Source organism: Glycine soja, chromosome 15 (assembly GCF_004193775.1).
Source record: "Glycine soja cultivar W05 chromosome 15, ASM419377v2, whole genome shotgun sequence".
NCBI lineage: Eukaryota > Viridiplantae > Streptophyta > Magnoliopsida > Fabales > Fabaceae > Glycine > Glycine soja.
In genome coordinates, this window is record NC_041016.1 from 48,749,606 (window position 1) to 48,775,502 (window position 25,897).

The 25,897-nt window shown below is 34.5% G+C and overlaps 1 protein-coding gene across 2 annotated transcripts; it reads right to left on the reverse strand.

The window, feature by feature from the left end:
* Positions 1–20,921: 20,921 nt before the first annotated feature.
* Positions 20,922–24,411, reverse strand: LOC114387370 (elongation factor 2-like). Of its 2 annotated transcripts, XM_028347546.1 has the most exons (4): positions 24,241–24,411; positions 23,856–23,900; positions 23,691–23,778; positions 20,922–23,419 (listed from the first exon to the last, which is right to left on the reverse strand). In XM_028347546.1, the coding sequence occupies exons 2-4, from the start codon at positions 23,856–23,858 to the stop codon at positions 21,027–21,029; spliced, it is 2,484 nt and encodes an 827-aa protein (XP_028203347.1). In that variant the 5' UTR covers positions 23,859–23,900; positions 24,241–24,411; the 3' UTR covers positions 20,922–21,026. The 2 variants fall into 2 exon arrangements, with proteins under 2 accessions (XP_028203347.1, XP_028203346.1); XM_028347545.1 differs by lacking the exons at positions 23,856–23,900; positions 24,241–24,411 and having other exon boundaries at positions 23,691–23,784.
* Between the last annotated feature and the right edge of the window lie 1,486 nt (positions 24,412–25,897).

The window sequence follows — 25,897 nt, forward strand, 5'->3', positions numbered from 1 at the left end:
CCTCTCCATCCATCCCTGAGCATGGACAGTAACTGCTCAATGGGCAACTACGTTAGCCTAATGAACTCAATCGAGAAGTTTGGAAAATTTGCCAAAATGTTGCTACTTTAATAGACAATGGGGCCGATCTCTGATACTTATCTGTCTTTATTCTTGCATTTGTCAAAAATCAGTTTGCTGTCGGTTTCGAATATAACATGATTACATGAGACATGTCCAAATCAGCCAACCATTGTATTTGTAAGGCTTGTAACAAACCTAGAGCTTCACCTTCCAAAACTGAAACACACTGCATGCCTACTCCAAAGAGTCTTAGGCTATGTTTGTTACAACTAAAAGTGTGAGGGGTGAATGTTGAGAGGGATGAATTGTGATGAAATTAAAGAGTGGAGTGGTTTGTTACAGCTGAAAGTGGGATGAAAGAGATGAAATATTGGTGGGTCCATATAGATAGACTTTTATCTCAAATTGAGATGAAATTGGATGAGAGAGAACACGAAAATGAGATGGAGGAAGCTGTGTTTGTTTGTGCTTGTTTATTTTGTTACTCGTATGTGTTTCTCTATTTAAAGCATTGTAGTAACAAGTTCAAAGTGTGCACAACCGAGTTACAAACTTGAAGTATATTAATTTTTGCTCTTCTCTCTCTTCTTCTCTATACGTTTATATCTTGTTGTCCATATGAGCAACTTATTCTTTTCTAAGATGTTATCAAGAACATTATTGATCTTTATGGGTCTGAGGGAGTAAAAACCAAAGTTAGCGAGGAAGAGAAAAATCCAAAAAATTGAGTGAGAGAAAACCCATACAAAAACCTTCAAACATAACCTAGACAAAAAGTTTCAAACACAAAAATGACTTCCAACAGTAGTTCTTTACCTCCACCTCCTATATTTGCAGGTGAAAACTTTCACTTGTGGGCTGTGAAAATGAGAACTTATCTTAGAGCTCGAAGTTTGTGGGATATAGTGGAAAATGGAAGTAACCCAACTCCATTACCTGAAAACTCAACAATAGCTCAAATGAGGAGTCACAATGACGAAGTGGCAAAGCAAGACAAAGCACTTGCCATTGTACATGTTGGTTAATTTTGAAAATCGAGATAATCCTGGATAAATCTGAAGTCGTGTATAAACACTTTCAGATTGAATCAAATTTCGGGGTTCAACCAAAATTGTTCAATCGGATAAAATCAGAAGATTATAATTCAAGAGTTTTGTTTTGGTCTTGTGAGTTTTTCACATATTATGCTTTCTGAACCAGGATGATTATTTATAATCAAAGAACAGGTGGTTTTTGGCGGTTGATGGAAGTTATTTATTTTTAAAAAAATTGCCGTTAATGGAAGTTTTAGTAACTTCCATGTAACTTCCAATCGTTGATGGAAGTTAGTAACTTCCATGTAACTTCCAACCTTTTGCCTAAACCGAACATCTCGTTATTACATTAAAACAAGCGTGCACTCTTATTTTAACACAATAAAGAGATCAATTACACTAAAATGTCCAACAAACCTCCCCCATTTTAGTGTAATTACCGATCAAATCACCAAAGTCATAACATACCACAAACTACTGCATAGATGAAATATCGTGACGATTGAATTTCATCTTAGCAAATTACACGTTTCAAATATTCGAATATCAGGGTGTCACTAAGGATTGAACCCTTTCTATTCATAATGAATACATGAAGATAATCTGCACAATAGTTTATAACATTACTCTTGCTCGACACTAGTTTTACTAGCCTGTGTCCCTATCCTTCATAAGCATATCAAAGCCAAGTCCCAGCTTCTTGAAGCGGCTAAACTTCATGCTTATATAGGTAGTCCTTTTCTTTCTTGCACCTGCAAATGCAATTTTTCAAAAGAACCATTGAGAAGTTATACTTCAACCTCCTTAACTTGCAGAACCGAACACATACCTTTTGGGATACTTTCGATGATGTGTTCCAATCTCTACATGTTAAGCTTTCCACATTGAATTCAGCACCTAATGTCATATTAGATGGGAATTGGGTATCTTAACATAAGAGATTTCAGATGGACTTTAATCCTAATCCCACAGCCGACCTTTTCACGAGATCTCTACTTAACCCTTTGGTTAAATGATCGGCCAAATTATGCTGAGTTCTCACAAACTCCACTGATATCACACCATGCATGATTAACTCCCGAACCATGTTGTGTCTAACACCCAAGTGTCTAGACTTCCCATTATACACTTGACTATATGCCTTAGCCAAAGTTGCCTGACTATCACACCTGATAGACATGGGAGGTATAGGTTTGGGCCACAATGGAATCTCATAGATCATATTTCTTAGCCACTCAACTTCTTTACCAGCTGCTGCTAAAGCTACAAATTCAGATTCCATTGTTGAATTTGTAATGCAGGTCTGTTTCTTGGATGCCCAAGAGATAGCACCTCCTCCAAGGAGGAATACCCAACCACTTGTGGATGAATAATCCTCCATATTGGTTATCCAACTTGCATCAGAGTAACCTTCAATAACCGAAGGAAATCCAGTATATGTCAAACCATAATCAATGGTTCCCTTTAAGTATTTGAATACTCTATTCATAGCTTGCCAATGATGAGAACTAGGATTACTTGTAAACCTACTGAGTTTAGCAACAGCATAAGCTATATCAGGCCTAGTACTAATCATTGCATACATGAGTGATCCTATCGCCCTTGAGTATTCAAGTTGAGACACTGCTACACCTTTATTAGGTAATAGCTTCAGGTTAGGATCAATGGGAGTACTTACCGGAGAACAATCTTTAAAATTAAATTTCTCCAATATCTTCTCAATATAATGTGATTGAGAGATGGAAATACCATTATTTCCACGTTTGATCTTTATTCCTAAGATCACATCCGCCTCCCCCATATCTTTCATATCAAACTTAGAAGACAAAAATGCCTTAGTTTCATCAACTTGATCTTGGTCGGTACCAAAGATCAACATGTCGTCTACATACAGACAAATGATAACTCCTTTGCCATGAGTATCAAACTTGCTGTATAGACATTTATCTGCTTGGTTTATAACAAAACCACTAGACAACACAACCTCATCAAATTTTTGATGCCATTGCTTAGGCGCTTGTTTCAAGCCATAAAGAGATTTCATCAGTTTACACACCTTATTTTCATTTCCTGGCATAACAAACCCTTCAGGTTGTTTCATGTATATCTCTTCATCCAATTCACCATTTAAGAATGCAGTTTTCACATCCATTTGGTGAATCATCAGATTGTGGATAGCAGCAAGTGCTAACAACAGTCTAATAGTGGATATCCTAGCAACATGAGCATATGTATCGAAAAAATCAATACCCTCCTTTTGCCTAAAACCTTGGATAACCAATCTGGCTTTGTACTTGTCAACAGTACCATCCACTTTCATCTTTCTCCTAAAGATCATCTTACATCCTAATGACTTACATCCAGGAGGTAAATCAACCAATTTCCAGGTATTATTTTGCATGATGGAATCCATCTCACTTTGGATTGCTTCTTTCCAAAATACAGCATCCCTTGAAGCCATTGCTTCACTAAAAGTCTTTGGGTCTTCCTCAACATTAAGGCAATATTGATATTGAAATTGAATATCATTCCTTGACCCTTCAACCAAATAGAGTTGAAAGTCATCACCAAATGACTTAGCTTTTCTTACTCTCGTACTCTTTCTAGTTTCAGTACTAGTTAAAGGTATATCCTCAATATTAACTGAGACTTTCGACATGGAATTCATGTCCTTTGGCCTAGGTATAGATGTAAACCTTTGTTCATCAAAGATAGCATCTCGTGACTCTATAACCGAGTTCACAGCAACAGAATCATTAGATTCTAGCACATAGAATCTATATACTTTAGAATGTTCAGCATATCCAATAAATATGCAATCTATACCTCTTTCACCTATGGTTTTCCTTTTAGGTTCTGTAAGCCTGACTACAGCCCTACATCCCCAAATTTTGAGATAACTCAAATTTGGTGTCTTTTTGTGCCAAAGTTCATATGGGGTAACCTTATTCCTTTTGTTAGGAATTCGGTTCAACAAGTAACAGGCTGTCAACATAGCCTCACCCCAAAATCCTTCACTTAAACCCGAATAGGATAACATGGAATTCACCATTTCTTTCAAGGTTCTATTCTTCCTTTCAGCTACACCATTCTGTTGTGGTGTATAGGGAGCTGTAGTTTGATGCATTATTCCAGTAGATTGAAAATAAACCAGATCATAATACTCACCTCCCCTATCCGTACGAAGAGTTTTGATTAGCCCATTTTGATGAAGTTCTACCTCTTTCTTATAAATTTTAAATTTATCAAGAGCTTCATCTTTTGTATTTAATAAATATACATAACAATACCTTGATGCATCATCAATAAACGTAACAAGATATTTTTTATGACCTAATGATGGAGTAGCATGCAAATCACACAAATCACTATGAATAAGGTCTAAGACTTTAGTCTCACTTTTAACATCCTTAAAAGGTTTCCTAGTGATCTTGGTCAACATGCAAGTTTTGCATTTTTCAAGGTTCATATCAAAAGGAGGAATCATACTTGTTTTTTGACATATCTTTTAATCTTTTGTAATGAACATGTCCTAATCTAGCATGCCAAATTTCTGATTTTGTCATATTAGTTATAGAACTACACGAGGCCATACAAACAGATTCATGAACAAAAGGAACATCAATGTTTAATTTAAACATTCCATTACAACGATAACCAAATCCAACAAACGAACCATGTCTTGACAAGATGTACTTGTCACTTTCAAGTACTTGCTTGAAACCACAATTATTTAAAACCATACCAGACAATAAGTTCTTACGAATACCAGGTACAAATAAGACATTATCCAAATACAAACTTTTTCCGGAAGTAAAAACTAAATTCACACAACCTAATCCTAGGATTGGTTCAGTTGCAACATTGCCCATCTTCACAATAGAGCCATCATCGATTGGTCTAAATTCCTTGAACCAACGACGATCTTTGCACACATGGCTTGTTGCTCCCGAATCAAACCACCAAGCAACGTCATCATCCTTGTTGCTTTTCAGGATCATTAGACCCACTTGGACCAGCCTTGTTCTTTCCTTTGAACACCCGGCAATCCCTCTTTAAATGACCAGGTTTCCCACACTTCCAACATGACAATTTTGTCTGTTTGTTTGGACCTTTGTTCTTATTTCCTTGAAATTTTCGTTTGTTACCTTTAGCATTGTAATTTTGCTTAACTGTTCCACTTTCCTCTACCATATTAACGGAAGAGGAACCTGCTACGGTTTTATCATTGACTTTGTCAATTTCCTGAGCCCTCAGCGACTCCTCAATCATGAAATGACTACCGAGTTGAACCAGAGTCAACTCTTCCTTCTTATGTTTCAAGGTATGCTTGAAGTCTTTCCAAGAAGAAGGCAGTTTATCAATTATAGATGAAACTGCAATGGATTCATCCATTTTCAAATCATGTTGAGTAAACTGACCCAAAATCCGCAGCAGTTCATTATATTGCTCCATAACAGGCCTCGAATCAATCATTTTGTAATTAAAGAAATTACTAACTAAGAATTTGTTACTTAAGGCATCTTCTGCCATATACTTGGATTCAAGAGAGTCCCATAATTCCTTAGCAGACTCAACATTTTGATAAATATCAAAGAGAGAGTCAGACATACCGTTCAGAATGTGTCCACGACAAATGTAATCGTCGTTCTCCCATTTCGAACGCTTCCTTGTTTGATCCAGAGTTTCGCCTTTCATATACACCGATATCGGTGTACTCAGCACATACACCACATTCAATGTTGTCAAGAGAAAGTGCATCTTCTTCTGCCATCTTCTGAAATCCTGCCCTTCAAACTTGTCCAACTTCGCAAACTTGCTTGTCATCTTCGAACTATCGTTCGTTATCTCGAAAAATTTGATTCAATCTTTTGTTGGTTAATTTTGAAAATCGAGATAATCCTGGATAAATCTGAAGTCGTGTATAAACACTTTCAGATTGAATCAAATTTCGGGGTTCAACCAAAATTGTTCAATCGGATAAAATCAGAAGATTATAATTCAAGAGTTTTGTTTTGGTCTTGTGAGTTTTTCACATATTATGCTTTCTGAACCAGGATGATTATTTATAATCAAAGAACAGGTGGTTTTTGGCGGTTGATGGAAGTTATTTATTTTTAAAAAAATTGCCGTTAATGGAAGTTTTAGTAACTTCCATGTAACTTCCAATCGTTGATGGAAGTTAGTAACTTCCATGTAACTTCCAACCTTTTGCCTAAACCGAACATCTCGTTATTACATTAAAACAAGCGTGCACTCTTATTTTAACACAATAAAGAGATCAATTACACTAAAATGTCCAACAGTACAAGCAACACTTCATGATGATATTTTTTTTTTTTTATGAATATCCTAATTTGAGAAGGAGGAGTTCCATGGGATCGTGTGAAAGATAAAAAAGAATGCAATGGCTGAACTTGAGAAGGGAGTTCAAAGGTGTCATGCAACTTAAGGAGGAGCCATTTTAGAATCTAAAGCGTGATTCGAATGGCCCTACAAAAAAATTTGTTGAGAAGATGGACCTCTTTCCTCACAAGAAACCTGAAGAGAGGAAAAAAAACGCTTTTGAAGTCAAATTTCATAGAAAAATATAATGATGTTGCAAGCCAAAAATGGATTAAAAAAGTTGCAAACATTGTTGTTTCAAATGATATAATTTCTGTTAAGCGAGGAGATGCAAATTCTTGTCTACTTGACGGTGATCCTCCATACATGTGAGATCAAGACTAAGGTTTGGAAGAAAAATCTCAAGGAGGAGTGTTGGCAGTTGAGATTTTTCTGTTTTAAATTAAAATATCTTTGCAGATTTTATGGTTGCTTAAAAATTACTTGTGCTAAAAAAAAGTAACTTGTAGCTGTTAGCTAATGATGCCTAGTTTTAAGTAGCCAAAATTTGCTGTTTATATCACCCAATCATGGACTTGTCAGTTTCTCTATTTGAAGCATTGTTGTAACAAGTTCAAAGTGTGCAAAACCAAGTTACAAACTTGAAATATACTAGATCAGTTTTGCCCCTATCCTCTCTCTTATTCTCTATACGTTTATATCTTGCTGTCCATATGTGCAACTTATGTTTTTCTAACATGGTATCAAGAGCATTATTGATCCTTATGGGTAAGTGAGGGAGTGAAAACTAGAGTTAATGAGGAAGAGAAAAACCCAAGAAACAGAGTAAGAGAACCCATACAAAAAACCTTCAAACAAAACCCGTACAAAAAGTTTCAAACACAAAAGTGGCTTTCAACAGTAGTTCTTTACCTCCAGCTCCGATATTTGCAGGTTCAAAAATTTCACATGTGGGCTACGAAAATGAGAAGTTTTATCAGAGCTCAAAGTTTGTGGGTGTTGCTTTTAGAAAGGTATGAAGAGTAAAGATGAAAGGAACTTAGGGAATATTCTGTAACTGCAGAAGACTTTCTTTATTGATCTCAAAACCAGATTGCTTTTTACAAAGAGATACTAAAATATATATATATAAAACTCCTACGGGGTAGTTGCCTAAAAAATAGAAGATAAAAAAAAAAATAAACTACTGCACGTATAGCATAACACATAGTAATGGTCCTAGAAAATAGCAACAACTTAGAAAATCTGTTTCAAGAGTCAAACAGTCAATACTCCTCCTTGACTCTGGAACAACATACACCAAGCCTCTGCCTCAAGAATTCATATCTAGCTTTAGGAAGCGCCTTTGTTAGGATATCAACACTTTGTTCTTTTGTTGTGCAGTAAATTAATTCCACTTCTCCTTCCTTTTGTGCCTCCCTAAGAAAATAGAACTTTATCTTGAAGTGTTTTATTTTGTCATGAAAAACTGGGTTATTTGAAATTGAAATTGCAGCTTGATTTACAGCATCAGTTGCAGCTACATATTCTGCTTCTGCTGTGGATTGATTCCTGTTTCTTTGAATAACATGAAAAAAATTCCAAAACCAAAGCTAAAAAGATAACCTGAAGTACTTTTCATATCATCAGCACATCTAGCCCAATCAGTGTCAGAATAACCAAGAAGTCTGAAGTTTTTAACATAAAGGTATCTTATTCCAAAATCAACTGTGCCCTTAACATATCTAAGAACTCTTTTCGCTGCCTGAAGATGAATTCTACTAGCACAGTTCATGTACCTTGATAACAAGCTTTCTGCATGCAAGATGTCAGGCCTTGATGCACTTAAATACATTAGGCAACCTATAAGGTTCCTATACAACTTTTCATTCACTTTTTCAGCTCCATCTTCTTTGCAAAACTTCTCCTTTTGATTCATTGGAGTTGCAGCTGGTTTGCACCCTTCCATGTTGAACTTCTTGAGAACTTCATTTGCATATTTTTTTTCTGGCAAATAAATATTTCATTTTGTTTTTGATACACCTGCATACCAAGAAAGAATGTCATCCTTCCAAGGTCTGTCATTTCAAAAGCATCTTTCATTTCTTCCTCGAACTTATCAATATGCTCCCTATTGCTTCCCGAAACCAGTAGATCATCAACATATAGAGATACTACAAGTATTTCACCATCAGTCTTCTTCACATATAAAGTAGATTCACTTAAACTTTTTTTGAAGCCTAAGCTCACCAAGTGTGCATCAATTCTGCTATACCATGACCACGGTGCCTATTTTAAACCATAGAAAGCTTTCCTTAATCGATATACTTTCTCCTCCTGCCCTTGAACAACGAACCCTTTAGGTTGCTCAACGAAAATTTCTTCCTCTAAGTATCCATTGAAGAAGGCTGATTTCACATCCATTTGATGTATAATCCAGCCCTTTTGTGCAGCAAGAGACATAAACATTCTTATGGTTTCTAGCATGGCAACTGGGGCAAAAGTCTCTGAAAAATCAACACCAAACACTTGAGCATATCCTTTAACAACAAGCCTTGCCTTGTATTTGTTTATAGAACCATCTGGATTGAGCTTGGTTCTATAAACCCATTTGACACCAATCGCTTTCTTGTGGTGAGGTCTGTCCACCAGCTCCCATGTTTTATTTTTTTTCAATCAATATAAGCTCCTCCTTCATTGCATTTAATTTATCCATTTCTGATTAGCTGCAGCTTCTTCATATCCCTCAGGCTTCATCACGGCAACATTACACCTTTGGTAGATGTCTGAAAGTTATCTGGTTCCTCTGATGGGTTCTTCATCAACATCTTCATTCTCCTTCTGAAACTCAGATCTCTTATCATTTTTCCCGTTCCAACTATCTAACTCCAGAAATTTGACATCCCTGCTGACAGTTACTTTATTGCTTTGTGGTAGGTAGATTCTGTAGGCCTTTAAAGTTGAGCTATAACCTACAAAAATTCCAGGTTCTGCTTTCTTGTCAAGTTTGTCTCTCTTTACTTGAGGTATGTAAGAGAAACATAGGCAGCCAAATGTCTTCAGATTTGTTAGCTTTGGTTTGTAGTCGTGCCATGCTTCAAATGGAGTCTTTTTCTGCAAAGCTTTTGTTGGCAACCTATTCAACAAAAAAATTGTTATGTGTGCAGCCTCTGCCCAAATTTTTTTTGGCAGCCCTTTGTCATGAAGTAAGCACCTTGTCATCTCCATAATTGTTCGGTTTTCCCTTTCCACAACACCATTCTATTGTGGAGTGTATGGTGTTGTCAATTGATGTTCAATGCCTGCATCTACACAAAACTTGTTAAATTTTTCAAAGGTATATTCAGTTCCATTATCGGACCTGATCACCTGCATCTTGCATTCGCTTTGAGTTTCAACCCAAGCTTTAAACTTCATAAAGATGTCAACAACATCATATTTAAACTTCATACAATAAATCCAACACATTCTTGAATAATCATCAATGAATGCAATATAATATTTACTGTCATTCAATGATGGTGTTTTCATGGGTCCTCCCATCTGTATGTACTAACTGCAGCTTTTGTGTAGCTCTCCAAGTCTTGTTTTGTTGAAAAGAAAGTCTAGTTTGCTTTCCATATTGGCAAACAACACATTTTGGAGGTAAATCTTCTAATTCTGGCATGTCTTTCACTATGTTGTTCTTTTTCATGAAAAGTAGTGCAACATGATGAAAGTGCCCCAATCTCTTATGCCAAAGCATTGTACTATCATCCTCTTTGTGTACAGCTGTTTGCTGCTCCTCATTTATCAAGTCCAAGGCAAAACTCTTGCCTTTCATTTGAACTTTGATCATTTTCTAAGTTGTTTGCATCTTTAATCACACAATTTTTGTACTCAAACAGTACCTTATATCCTTTCTCCAGCAGTTGAGTAACACTTAAAAGATTTTGATTAATTTCAGGGACATATAATACATTAGAAATTAATTTCAAACCCGAGTGGCCTTCAATTGCAACCGTTCCCTTTCCTTTTACTGCAATAAGTGCTCTATTTCCAATTTTGACTTTGGAAATAGTTGTCTCGTTCAATTCTTTGAAAAACTCACGATCATAAGTCATGTGGTTTGTGCAACCACTGTCTATAAGCCAACTCTCTGTAGTGGTGTTCGTTGCAAAGAATGATGCTACAAACAGCTGCTCCTCCATAGGCTGATCTTCAGCAGCCTTGGCTTTTCCTTGTTGTTGTTGGGTCTTGCATATTCTTTCCACATGTCCTAATTGACCAAACTTGTGGCATTTTATGTCTGGCCTCCACCAACACTTGTTGTGTGGATGATTATTTTTTTTGCAATAGGGACAAGGTGAAAAGACACGTGTATTGCTGCTTTGGCCATTTTTGTTGCTGCTCTGCTTGTTTTTGTTATTTTTGCCTCCTTTGTAATTCACTGATCTGGCTTGAAAGGCACCCTCAACAGACCTTTCTTGCCTCATAAGCCTTCTTTGTTCTTGTGCTTGTAGTGCATTCAACAATTCTGTCAATGTAATGCTTGACAAATCCCTTGAGTTCTTCAGAGATGCAATTGTAGCTTCAAACTTTTCAGGTATTGTGACTAGAATTTTTTGAACAATTCTAGCGTCTGAAAATTCAGTACCTAAGAGCCTTACATTATTGACTATGCCAAGAAGCCTGTCAGAGTATTCCTTAATCGTTTCTGATTCCTTCATTCTCTGCATCTCAAATCTTGAATAAAATTCAGCACCTGCATGCCTTTAACCTTTTCATTTCCTTCATACTCTTGTTTCAAAAAATCCCAAATCTTATTGGCTGTTTTTAGTGTCATTATTCTGGCTAGAATGGTGGATGAAAATGCTGCAAGCAAAGTTGCTTTTGCTTTTGACTTTCTCTGCTTCCTTTCTTTGTGATTTTTGATTTGAGCAACCGTTGGATTATCCGACAAGGGTTTGACTTTGTACACATCTTCAACAGCTTCCCACAAATCACTTGCATCAAGATAGGCTTCCATTTTAACAACCCAGAGATGATAATTTTTACCATCAAATAACGGAAGTGCAATTGAAATGGATGAACCTTCTGGATTCATTCTGACCAGGTTATGTGTGTTTGTGTTTTGAATGTGGTTGGGCTCTCTCAATCTCTCAGAATAGAGCTCTGATACCAATTTGTTGCTTTTAGAAAGGTATGAAGTAAAGATGAAAGAAACTTAGGGAATATTTTGTAACTGCAGAAGGCTTTCTTTATTGATCTCAAAAGAAAATTGCTTTTTACAAAGAGATACTAAAATATATATATAAAACTCCTACTGGGTAGTTGCCTAGAAAATAGAAGATAAACAAAAAAAAAACAAACTACTGCACGTGTAGCATAACAGATAGTAATGGTCCTAAAAATAGCAACAACTTAAAAAATCTGTTTCAATAGTCAAATAGTTAATAGTGGGATATAGTAGAAAATGGAAGTAACCTGACTCGATCACCTGAAAACACAATAATAGCTCAATTGAGGAGTTACAATGACGAAGTGGTAAAGCAAGACAAAGCACTTGCCATTATACAGGCAACACTACATGATGATATTTTTATGAATATCCAAATTCTTGAGATTGCAAAAGAGGCATGTGATTAGTTGAAGGAGAAGTTCCAAGGGAGTGAAAGATCAAAAAGAATGTAAGGGCTGAACTTGAGAAGGGAGTTTGAAGTTGTGAAGTTGGAAAACATGCCACTCGAGGAGGAGCCATTTTATAATCTAAAGCGTGATTTGAATGACCCTACGAGAAAAGTTGCTGAGAAGATAGACCTCCTTGCTCACAAACAAACTTGAAGAGAAGAAGAAAATCAAGCTTTTGAAGGTAAATTTCATAGAAGAATATAATGATGTTGCAAGCAAAAAATGGATTAAGGAGGCTGCAAGAAAAAAATGGATTAAGAAAGTTGCAAGCATTCTTATTTCAAATGATATAATTTCTGTTAAGCAAGGAGATGCAAATGCTTGTCTACTTGATGGTGATCTTCCATACATGAGAGACCAAGACCAAAGTTTGGAAGAAAAATCTCAAGGAGGAGTATTGACAGTTGAGATTTTAATTTTCTGACATAATAAAAATATCTTTGTAGATTTTATGGTTCCTTGTAAAGTTGCTTAAAGATTACTTGTGCTAAGAAAGAAACAACTTGTAACTGTTAGCTAATCATGCCTAGTTTTAGGTAGCCATAATTTGTTGTTTGTCACCCTATTGGGGACTTGCTAGTTTCTATATTTAAAGCCTTGTTGTAACATATTTAAAGTGTGTAAAACCAAGTTACAAACTTGAAATATATCAGATCAGTTTTGCTCCTCTCCTCTCTCTCTTCTTCTCTATACCGTTTATATCTTGCTGTCCATATATGCTCTTATGCTTTTCTAACATAAACAATAACCACTTTAGCGCGCGCGCATATGCGTATATATATATATATATATATATATATATATATATATATATATATATATTCAAATTATAGCATTTAAAAGTCAAACAACACATAGTCCATCAAAAGTTTCATTTTATTCACCACAAAATGTTATTCATTCATAGAAGAACAAGATTTGTTGATAATTACCTGGCTGCGAAGACTGTAGAACTTAGAACACAAGGCAAGAAGCTCTATCCAGAAGGTAAAGGGATTTAAAGAAAGAAGTGGTGTAAGCAAGTGAGCCACCAAAGATCACCATAGGAAGATGTACGGGTTTTTGTAGTTGGGTTATAATGATTGTCATTTGTGGTTTTGTGTTATAAAACATACACGTATATGAAACTTGTTACCCGCAACTGAAATCCATTTATAATCTATAATTTCTGAGATAAGGAATGTTATGTTGCCACCTCAGAATTTTAGAATGATAGAATTCTTCCACTACAACATTTTTGCTTATGTGGCATACATTTCTTAGTTAACCATCTGCTATAGCTCTTTAAAATTTCATTTGTTATATCCACTTTAAAATTTCATTAAAATCTAATTAAATATCATTTCATCAGTTACTAGACTCTCATCAAAACCTTCCATATCATCCTCTCAACCATCTCTTTCTCCTCCTTCATCTTCACGTGTTTTCTCAACTTAAGTCACCTTCATTGTTATCTATCCATAGTAAAGTACTGCTTGTAGCACCCACTATCAGTGATGACAGAAGTACTATAATATGGTATCAAAGGTTACAGTTTTTCACTCCATCATATAATATTAATAATTTTTTATATGTTTCTCACAACCATCTCTCTCTCTGATTTTTTCTTCTCCTTCTAGAAACTTTCTCTTTCTCTGTTTTTTTTTTTGTACAGTTCCATTGTCTCTCTCGCTTAAGTTCATCATGCTTATAGTTTAAATTGGGTATTTTTGCATGCGTAGATACAAAGTTCAGCATATCATGAACAATACGCTGACCTTTATTCTAATATTTAATTTATTCCTTTGTTTCAATCTATAGAAATCAATTATCAGAAAAAAAAGCTTGAAAGATTAATTTGGGTATGATCTATTTTTTCATACCGGTATGATCTAATTTGAAATTGTTGAAATATATCATACCATGTATATTTTCTTTCTCATGGCATTAGAAAACTAAAGAATAGAAAATTTTAAAAATATTAGGAATTAATATTTATTTATTATTTTTATTCCCTTAATTTCTTATATATATATATCATATTTATTTTATAATTAATTATGGCATTTAAAGTTATAATTTTAAAAATGATAACTAAAGTTTGAATGAAATATATTTTTATAACATAAATCAAATTATATTGTCTCACAATAAAATCTGATAATTTCTTGTAAATTTGTATTGAGTAACTGGTGATTTGAAAGATTAATAAAACATGATATTAATGGTATAATTTTAAACTCTATTTAATTAGAAGTTATATATTAATAATTAATTTATAATTAACAGACTCAATTTGATTAAAATGCCAGATATAGGAAAAATAATAAATAGTATATAAATATTATTAAATACATTGTTCTTTTATCCTTTGTCAAACCAGCTGGTTTTCTAACCCACTGGCTGTTTAGGAGGCTCAGCTTAAAAAGGGGACGTAGAGTTTTTCTGATTTTTTTGCAAAATTGAGGTGTTGTGGCCTACCATCATGACTTCATTTTTGCACTGTCGCATAACTCTGTTGGGACTGTTTGAATAAGTGTTTAAGTCTATTAAAATATTTAATTATTTATTTGTTGATGTCCTGGTGACGTGTTGATAACTTGATATGATAATTTCACGGGGCTGACCTTTTCTACTCGGGGTGCTTTCGTGATGGTGGCATGTGATGAACAATACATATGTAAGGAGGATATGATTTTGATTATGATAAGTGATAATTGTTTTTATATTTAGTTTCTGCATTATATAATTTTTTCTTCTTTAATGTTTTTTTTTACTTAAAAAGATAAGAATTTAGATTCTTTTCAATTTTTAGCTTAATTATATTAGAGTTGTTTGAAAAAGTGGAACAGGCTTAACGTGTGAATACTAAGCCAATGGTACTATGCATGTGTGCTAAGGGCATATATACAGGCTTAGCGTGCTGATTTTTGAACATCATGACAGCGCAACATTTTGAAGGATATAAAAAGGTTGCACTATTCTTTTTGGAGGGAGTTCGTGAAGGATATGCTCTGAAGTAAAAACATCCATTTGAAAACTCTTTTTCTTTTATTTTCTTTGTTTCATCAACTTACTCATGGTTGAAGGCTTGAATATCAAAAACTCTATGATGTAATGACCTTTATTATTCATTTAATGTTATTTCATTATTATTGTTTTCTTTCTATGATTATTGTTTTGTCTATGATTTGATCACCCATTTACATGTATGTTATAGGATTTTAATAATTGAAAAATGTTTTTACCCTAAAAACTTGAAGAAACTTCTAAATAATCCATGTCTAGGGATGTAATGGTGTTAGTTAGCTTTATTTATGGGTCTTTATTCTTAAAGCAAGTCACTTGGTTTAGCTCCCTAAGAGATTAAGAGAGAAGCAACTGATTTATGCTCTTTCACATAAGAAATCATGGTTAGAGTAGTTTAGTTGACGAAGGTCATAGTTGAAATAATTTTGAATGATAAAAAATCCATAACATTGCATCAAGAGTACTTTTGGTAGGTCAAACACCCTATACTTCTACAAAAAATTGCATCTAAGTATCATTCCTTTTCTAAAGGCACTTCAAGCAAATTGTTGAATATCATACGTAGATCAAAGACATATGTATGGTCCAATTTCAACCGCCTGTTATCATGAAGGAATTCAGAATTTTGAACCTTTCCATTGATGAACACCATGGGTGTAACCAATCTAAACACCGCAGGTGCAATAACTCAATAAGTATACAAAAAAATTGGCAGGGAATTTATTACGAATCCAGAAAGAACTTAAACGTCCCATGCTTTGCTGATCGAACCACTTTGAAATACTTGCTCCTGGAAAACAAAACTCAGTATCTCCAGCCTCATGCAGTTCCTGTTAGTCATTATTCGTACACAATACATAAGTTTAGCAACATTAAGTTAGGTGCATATATATTATTATATCAAATACAATAAATACAAGAGAAAACCTAATTTAAGAACATGCTTGAACTCGAGGAAGACAAGGATATATACTTTATTGCCTGAAATGTTTTAAGTGTAGAATTCAAAGCTAAAAGTTAAGGTACATTTAATGCATTGTGGAAATTGAATTTTTATCATTAAGATGGTTTAAATATAAAGTGAAATATTATATTTTGAATGTATGCAAGTTGTTTTTGTTTTAATTTTCTAGAATATTTATTTATTATAATTGATGACAATCTTCACTATAAATAAAAAAGAGAAATAAAAAAGAGAATTAGTAGAAAAGATACATGAAGTGAATGTGTGTGAGAAGAGAGATTATGAAACATGAGAGAAAAGTGTGTGAGAGTGTCATCAATTTTTGTAATCATTTTTATGATAAAGAAATACTTTTGAGATGATTATGTGAACGTATGAAAGAGATGTCGAATCACATTAAATTTTTGTTTGTTATTATTTTTGTTATGTTTTCACGGTGTAGTCTTTGTTATGTTTTCACGGTATAGTTAATTTTGTTTTTGAAAACGTTGATTATTTAACATTAAGTTTGTCGGAACTCTTCTAATTTCCTGAAGACGCTTGCAAATCACTCACATTAAGAGTTCTTAAAACTTGAAATTCTTTGATGCATCCAGGAAGGAATGTGAAATTATTCCCCTATAGTTGTAAAATACTCAACAAAGGGCAAACTGCGTGAAACCTGCTGAAAAAAAGAATCATCATACAGGTTGCTATAGTTGGCCATAGACCGGTCTACCTTTGAAGATCCTATTGAACCTATTTTTTCTTCATCCTTTTCTAATTTTACCCATTGCCACCCCTTGAGATGAAAAACATGAAATTCAGACAGATTAGGCATCATGACAATGCTACTTTGTAACTGAACCATGGGATAGGACATCATTGAAATCTCCAAAAAATGCACCATGGGAGAGTTGTCGTGTGCAAGAGCTCTAAGAATCCAGGAGTGCCTTCTTTTTTAGCGATCAGGGTATCTGTAGAATCCAATTAATCTCGGTTGGATAATCACAATGATGCACCTGGACATTGATGAAGTTGGAAGAGAAGGAGAAAAGGTGACAGTTGAATGGTTTACGCCAAAGAAGAACAAGTCCTCCGCTTCTACCGTTAACATTAACTGCAAAACAAGAATCAAAACAAAGCAAAGATTTTATTTCCTCAATACGGTGGGTATGAACTAGGGTTTTACACAAAAAGATCACATCAACGTGATATGATCTGACAAGGTCCCAAAGGATGGGAACTACCATTAAAAAAGGATGATTGGGGTTGGACTTTTTCATTGTTGTCGGAATCTATCATTTTCTCATCACTGGTCGTTGATTTTGTGAGAGTTTAATTCTGTTTTGGCTTTGTATATAAGAGAGAGTAACAGAATTTTAAAATTCTGTTATAAGTGCTAGCCTAAGAGTGAAGGGTTGTTACTTTGTTTTGCTTGTATAAAAGGGCAATCATACATCTTAATAAAGGGTTATTTTCATTCTATCATTTTCAGTCTCTAGTGCTATTCCTAGTGTGTGTGCAATTCTGTGCTTAGAAAACAGTGAGTGATACACAAGTGAATGTGTGAGGGAGTGAATTGCATCTCTTGCAATTGAGAGAGGAACAGTGTGTGTTCCAACGATGTGTTGGGTTACAAGTGTGAGGTGAAGTCCCACATCGGGTAGAAGTGAAAAGGTTGAACACCATATAAGTGAAGAGAAGACCCATAAACCTGAGCCTTAAGGTTTTGGGTTAGAGTGTGGTGTCAAGCTTCCTTATGTGGTGGCTCGTGGTTCTCATACCCATCGAATCTCCCCAACAGATTTGGTGTTAGACATTTATCATGATTGCTTCAGTTTCAGTTAGCCTCTTTTATTTCCTCCCATAATGAGCTCATGATTAGCCTTGTCCCCCTCATTCATATCACAATTATTGGCAATGATTGTTGACGATTTTGGTTGCTGATTGGCTGGAGCATTAATTATGGAATTTCGAAAAACTTATGCCATCATTTCAAAACTTTTTGTGTCTGTCTCGTCATTAATATTAATTGCATATTCTGTGAAAATTATTGTCGACGTTATTGTGGCCCCCTTTGTCAGAGTTTGCCACTGATTTGAAGTTCCACAGAAGCAACAAAATATATATGTTAGACATTCATATTTGATTAAGACCTCTTTAAGATCTCCTCGTGGTTTCTTGATTTTTGTACGTAAGAGGCTTTTGAATGTTTAGAAGCACCTTGATGCGCATGAAAAGGCACAAGAAATTGACGTTGTTCTTCTCATCATACTCCAAGAACTGGATAGTGTAATTTCTGAGGCTTTCTTCAACCTTTTGAGACATAAACTCCACCGGTAGGTTATGCATTTGAATCAAAAAAGGGACGTAGAATAATGGGATAGTTGTTGGGTCTTTTCCTTCTTCAATGACTCCAAATATGGACATGTTTTTGTCAAAACTCCATAGGCCTCCATTGAGAACTCTGATAATAATCAACATCATTATAAAACTGGAATAGAAACCGGTCAGATGCTAGTTACGTGATAGTTACTCCCTGAAAAAGGTTTTCATACTAAGGACATTCACTCCTTCATAATTTGACTGCAGATGCTTTTATCTGCCCCAAAACGACCAACCAAATATATATAGGGAGTAGTCAACTAGTGTCATTGGTTGTTTCAAAATTAATCTCCAGACCTGGGTCATCTTCGTTAATATTCAGATTCTCAATGCTTGGCGTAGCCATGGGAAAGGAAGGTGAATGTTAGGGATTGGGAAAAGGGTTAGGCCAAATGTGAAGGGAAGAGATCACTCAGAAGAAAAGAAGACAGCTCAAATCCTCAAAAGGAAAAAAAACTCTCATGGGGAGAGAAACATCTCACTAATAATGTTCTCATTAAACAATAACTTTGCATACATTCTTATTTACGATAATTGTATGGACTATATTTTTAACATGTTTTCAGTTTTAATTAAGAAAATATTTTTTTTTTACTTCATTGATCACGTATCAAAATAAAATGTTATCTTCAAATTAAAGCATAATACCAATTTTAATTCATGACCCATTGAATTTTTGTTGATATAATGGTGTAATTTAAGAGATAAGTATAATGATTTTTTTTATTTAAATAAAAAATTGAGTATAATAGTTAAAATTAACCAATATAATTTATTGAACTGAAGCCTATACTTATCTATAAAATTATTACTTGAATAATTCTTAATTAAAAATTAAAAAATTGTTTTTGAATAATTAATTATATACAAGACAATCTAAATAAAGTAAATTTTATTTTTAACATATTTGATTTGTTTTTACATCAAAGTAATTTGATATTAATAATCATTTTTTAAACTTTGAAGGTTAGACAATTCTATATATATGTGAATCCTAGTTTGGCTGAGTTCAACCACTTAAAACTTTTTTTTTTTTAGTTCGTTAATCAATTTTTTTATTCCATTATATCTCAAATTGTACTAAGTAAGATATCTATTTAAAACATCATTTATTTGAAAAATTGAAATATACTGCCAATAAAATACAAAAAAAAATTAGTTAGTATTCAAATGCTTTTATTAAAAAATTAAAATTTGCAAATATACTTCTAAATCACATTTTTTGATACATTCAGGAAGAAATGTGAAATTATTCCCCTCTAGGTGTAAACTCCTCACATGAGCAAACTGCGTGAAACCTATTGAAAAAAAAAAAAAAATCATCTTACAGGTTGCAAAAGTCCGCCATAAACTCTTCTACCTTTGAAGACACTACTAAGCCCACTTTTATTTCACCCTCTTCCCCATTGCATTGATAAGCTTCAAATACAAACAGTTTAGGCATCATGGCAATGCTACTTCGTGACTGAACAATTCTACTACAACCCAAGCATAAATGTTGGAGTCCAATAAGATTTTGAAATGACGATGGCAATTCTTCTATAGGAATCTCAATCAATGAAAGTTCCTTTATATATGTTTTCCATCTCTTCTGATATTTATGGAAAATTCTCAAGACTGTAACAATGTGAAAGTTTAAGTTGTTTAAGAGAGGTCAAGCCTTAGCTTCCAGCAACCTTCAGCACTCAATATTTGAAGTTTATTCAGAACACCAATTGAGTTGTGAAACGTAATTAAATTCTCACAATATTCAAATGAAAGTTCCTCCAAATTTGGGAGATTAGATACATCAGGTATCTGTCTTAAAAATTCGCACTTGTCAAAATTCAAAACAGTTAGATTCTTGAGATTCTTCTGCAAAGAAAATAAAGGAAAAAAAAAAAAAAGAAAAGAAATAAGGACTGAATGAATAATCTTAAAGTGAATATATTAATTTATAAGATGAGGAAAATGTAGTCTTTAAACTTGCCTTCAATAAGCCATTGAACTTGAATGACGTTAAGCAACTGTAAGGTAACTTGCATATGGCAGGTTCCATGTGATTAAAAGATGATAAACAATTTTAAGGATATCAATGCCCTTCCAGTACTCTCAGACTTTTTGGAAAATAATGTAGACCTTCAAGAAATTTACCATTTCTAACAATAAGTATTTTAAGGGTTTTCATGTTCTCGAAGGCCTTTCCATTCCATTCCACTGTTTCTTCTTTGTCAGATATGTTGAAATCTAGACATGCGATTTCAATTTTATCAGTTCCCTGTTAACGCAAAATGGCACAAATCGACCTCAATACCGGTTATATGTAAGACATCAATTCACGTGTTTTAGAGAACTTTACAAATTATCAGTAAAAAAAGATAAGTACAGTATGTGAACATACGATAGAAAAAGGAAAAACTAAATCATAAGAAACCAAACCTTATCTATTGAGTTTCACTTACCGTGTTGTCTTTTAAAATTTGATTTATATCTTTCACAGTAAGCATTAGATTAGTGCTAATGGACATGATACTTTATTGAAACATAAAACTAAAATTACATGCACACACACGACTTTACATTGGTCCTAAATAATATTCTACATTATTGATACTTCAAAGCATGTCCTCGAACACACACAAAGGCATAACTTGTTCATTCAACCCTTTCTTCTTCCGAATGTCAGCAACACATGCAGAAGCTGGTGTTCCAGGTTCCAGTGGATCAGACTGCACCATATCCCAGTGATCAAACACCATCTGTGGGAAAGCCTGCTCTCCAATTTGAGTCCTCAGTGTTTCACTGAATTTGAATGACTCAATCACTGGTATATATGCCTTGACATTGTAAAATGGGGTGCCAGGCCTCTGAATTTCCTCAAACACATGCCCTCTTTTCTTGTTAACAACACTATTGATGCCACCAAGAGCCTTTTCATGTGCTTGTATTTCCATCACATACACAGGCTCAAGTAGTCTTGGCTTAGCTGAAAGTATGGCAGCATAGAAAGCCCTTCTAGCAGTTGGAATGATTTGGCCACCTCCCCTATGGATTGTATCAGCATGAAGTACAACATCACAAAGATCAAAGCATACCCCTCTCAAGTTCTCTTCTGCAAGTGGACCTTCTCTTGATGCTATCTGAAAGCCAGCAAGAACAGCCTCCTTCATTTCATTGAGGTACTGAACTCCCTTACATGCATCCACCATCATGTTGGGTCCAATGGTATCAGGGCCAAAACACCATATTCTCTTGGCTAGATCCTTGTCCCAACCAAACTCTTCACACACCATTTTGTTGTTATTCTTTGGACCAATCTTGCCTCTCTCAATGGCCTCCACAAGCCCTTCCTCCATTGGCCTTGCTTCCATGTACAAACGGTTGTGTTTGTTAGGTGATTTGCTCATCACAGTGTGGCAAGACTTCTCCAGCACTGTCTCCTTGAAGGAGACAATAGGGTCAGATATTGAAATCTCAATCCCATTCATAAAATCGTCCTTCAAGTCTTTTACGCATGTTTCAAGATGCAGCTCACCAGTAGCACCTATGATGTGTTCTCCAGTTTCTGAAATTGTGCACATCATGATGGGGTCTGACTTTGCCAAACGTTTTAGGCCCTCAACAAGCTTAGGAAGATCTGATGCAGCATTGCAGTTAACAGCTACACTTACCAATGGTGACACAGAAAACTTCATAGCTCTAATGGGGTGTGCTTCAATTTCTGTCTCATTTGTTATAGTAGCATTCTTGGTGATGAAATGGTCCAAACCAGCCAAGGCAACTGTGTTTCCACAAGGAACATCCTCAACTGTTTCATATTTCTTCCCCATCCAAATTGAAGTCCCCTGAACACTCTTCACATACAGGTCTTTCTTCTCCCCAGGAACAAAATTTGGCCCCATAATTCTAGCCTTCATATTAGTTGACACCTTCCCAGAGAAGACTCGGCCAAAAGCATAAAACCTTCCCTTATCAGATGTAGGAATCATCTTTGACACATAAAGCATTAGGGGCCCTTCAGGGTCACAATTTCTGATAGCAGAAGCGTAAGGGTCATCAAGGGGACCCTCATACAAATTCTCAACTCTATATTTCTGAGCACTAGCCGGAGATGGAAGGTGAAATATCATCATCTCCAGAATGGCACTACTTGCTGGGAGCCAACTTTGCATAACACACTTCATCAAAGCCTTCCCTGTCAACTCCTTCTCGAACTTCAAGTTCAACCCAAGCTTTTGCAACAAGGGGCACAACTTATCCTTCTGGTCATTCATGCAGAGTTCAATAACCTGCTTGATTGGTTCATAACAAAACCGAACAAAGCCACGCTTGCAAGTAGAAGCCCCAGTGTGCCTGTTGGTCCACTTTTTGGTAGCAGAGTCAAAGAAATTCTCACCCCAAAGCCTACTCATCATCTTGGCCTCATCAACTCCAAACATGGAAGCATACATCTTGGCAAAGTTGGTGAGTGTAAAGCCCCATCCATGCAAGCCAGCGGAAAAGGCAACCGTTCCCTTCTCAGGGTACACCTTAACATCTCCAAGTAGAGCATCTTCATAGTTACCCATGATTACATTCACACTCTCAACAACCCTTTGGAGTGTTAGGTATGCCTCCTCTGGATCAAGATTGAGCTCAAGAAAGCACTTATCCATCTTGTTAAGAGCCAAAACAGGCTTAACCCTTTCTCCAAGGGCTTGTCTCAGCACAGTTTCGGTCTGGACACAGACACCCTCAACACAATCCACCACCACAAGTGCTCCATCGGTGATGCGAAGTGCGGTTGTGACCTCAGATGAGAAGTCCACATGCCCTGGTGAGTCAATGAGATTTATAAGGAACTCCTTCCCTTCACGTTCCCCTTTGAAATTCTTCAAATCACCCTCTGGCATCGCATAGTAGAGAGAGATACCAGAGGATTTGACAGTGTTGCCACGCTCAGCTTCACCCTCTTGTGCTATGATATTACCAGAAGCAGCCACAAGAGAATCAGTGAGGGTAGACTTTCCTGCATTTCAGAAATGTAGCATCAGAGAACTAGGAAATTTCCATAATCAGAAATTTGTAAAAGGGCACGAAAATCTGTAAATCTTTTCTACTTCCTAATTTGTTAGATACAAAGACCAAAAACAAAAAAACTAATACTAAATTAACATAATATCAACTACCAGAAGCAAAATAATGTCATTGCTGGTCTTAGAAAAAACATGGAAAAATGGCTTCAGATCAACACAAAAGGTTTCAAACTAAAACAACATATCGTGTCTTGAATACCATACCATGATTGACGTGTGCAATAACAGACATGTTACGAATATTGTGTTTGCAGTCCATTATGTGCCGAAGCCTGTGAGTTGTGAACTTCACCTGCATATAATACATAGCTTAAGTTTTCTATACGGGGAGAAAAACAAACCAAGAAGAAAAAAACTATATCAACTCACCATCTTGATGACAGGTCCTTGTTTCTGCAAACAGGAGCTAGATTACTGTGAAACCATAAGCAATGAACATAGATTACAATGAAAGAAAAGAAACGTTAGTTAACATGAACCAACAGAGTATATGCATGTTTTGTAAGAGTAAAGACATATATAAGTAATGCTTATTTTTTAATAGTTCCAACAGAATGTTAAAAAAACAAGTAATTGTTTCTCTAAGTAACCTGAACCAAACACGCTAAATCAGCCACAGAAACAATAACCACTTTAGCATATATAGTCAAATCATAGCAGTTAAAACTCAAACAACACACAGTCCATCAAAAGTTTCATTTCATTCAACACAAAGTGTTATTCATTCAGTGAAGAAGATCTGCTGAAAAATTACCGGGCTGAGAAGAATGCAGAACGTAGAACACAAGGCAAGAAGCTCTATCCAACAGATAAAGGGATTGAAAGAGAGAAGTGGTGTAAGCAAGTGAGCCACCAAAGATCACCATTTATAGAAAGATGTACGGGTTTTTGTAGTTGGGCTATAATGATTGTCAATTGTGGTCTTGTAACAAAAAACATACAGGCAAATGAAAATGATATATGTAGTGAAAGCGCGAGGTGACAGAGTAAATCTTAATAACACAACTATTCGTGCTCCTTTCAATTATACGGATTAAATCCACTTTTTTTAAGTATAAGGGAAAGGGACTGTACAGTGAGAGAAGCTTTTTTTTAAAAAAAAAAAAAAACTTATCTAATGATCAAAATTGATATATTGCATTTAGGGCTTAAAAATGTTTTTTTAATAAATATTTAATTTTTGTGTTTATTTTTTTGTTCAGTATTGAACTTTTAATAAAATAATACTTTTATTTATGGTTATCAAATTCTTGAATTAACTCATTAACTCGTACAAGTTTACAAGTTCATTTATTCTCTACGAGTTGACTCATGAGTAAATTCTCTTTTTAGTAGATTCTATAAACTCTAAGTAAATTCGGTAGAATTTTGAGTTTACTATCGATTCAATGATACAACAAGTATTATATCAAAATGTAAGTTATTTTGGATTATTTTCTGTCTGTTTAATGTTTAACATACATTCATTTAGTGTATTATTCTCAAATAAAAAAATTCTCACTTTTAATAACATCATACCCTTGTTCTCTAATCACATCAAACTCTCGATGGGAATGATCTACCACTACTATAACATTTGCAAGTTATTAACTAGTAGTGATGCATTACTAGACTTAGTTATTTAAGTATTGTGAAATTTATAATTTATTATTTTGCTTTATTATATTATTGAAATGTTTAATTTGTATGCTATTTATAAATATTTTATTATTATTTTTATATAAAATTGACTCTTACGAGTTTACGAGTTAAGTCTACCAGAATTTACAAGTTGAGTCTATGAAATTCTCACGAGTTTATGTAAACTCTCAAGTTTGATAACTTTGTTTTTAGTTTTGGTCTTTGATATTTTATTTTTTGTCCTTGATATTTTATTTTAGGTCCTCATAAATTATTAAATTTTATTTTAGTGATGACTAATAACAAATAAAAATAATTTATTATGAAAAATATAAAATTTGTTAATTTATAGGAGATTAAAAATAAGCGTCAAGCATTAAAAATAAAATTATTGTTTTATTAAGGAATTAATAAAAAATAAAAATTTATTAATAAAAAAAATAAAAATTAAATATTTATTAGAGATAAAAAAAAACATATTTAAATCTTATATTTATGTTATTTTTGTAAGAAGACATGCTGATAATTTGTAGGACTCGGTGTTTTCAAATTTATTTCCATTTAAAATCACTTTCAGCAAACATCTATGCTCATTTCGGTCTATGTTCACCCCTTCAAATTACTTTCACCAAACAAATAGTGTAATGAACTCGATTCTATCCCTGTCTAGAGCAAATTTCACACTAGTGTTCACTTCTTCAACATTTTTCTGCATGTGTGACGCTAAGGTAATGTTTGGTTGTGGAAAAAGAAATAACATAAATAAAAATAAAAGATAGATAATTTTAAAA

Bases quoted from the DNA above. Each gene is read 5' to 3' on its own strand.
- LOC114387370 (XM_028347545.1), bottom strand. From the start codon at position 23,784: ATGCAGGTGAAGTTCACAACTCACAGGCTTCGGCACATAATGGACTGC. The intron at 23,420-23,690 runs GTATGGTATTCA...TCTGAAATGCAG, and splicing joins TATTGCACACGTCAATCATG to GAAAGTCTACCCTCACTGAT.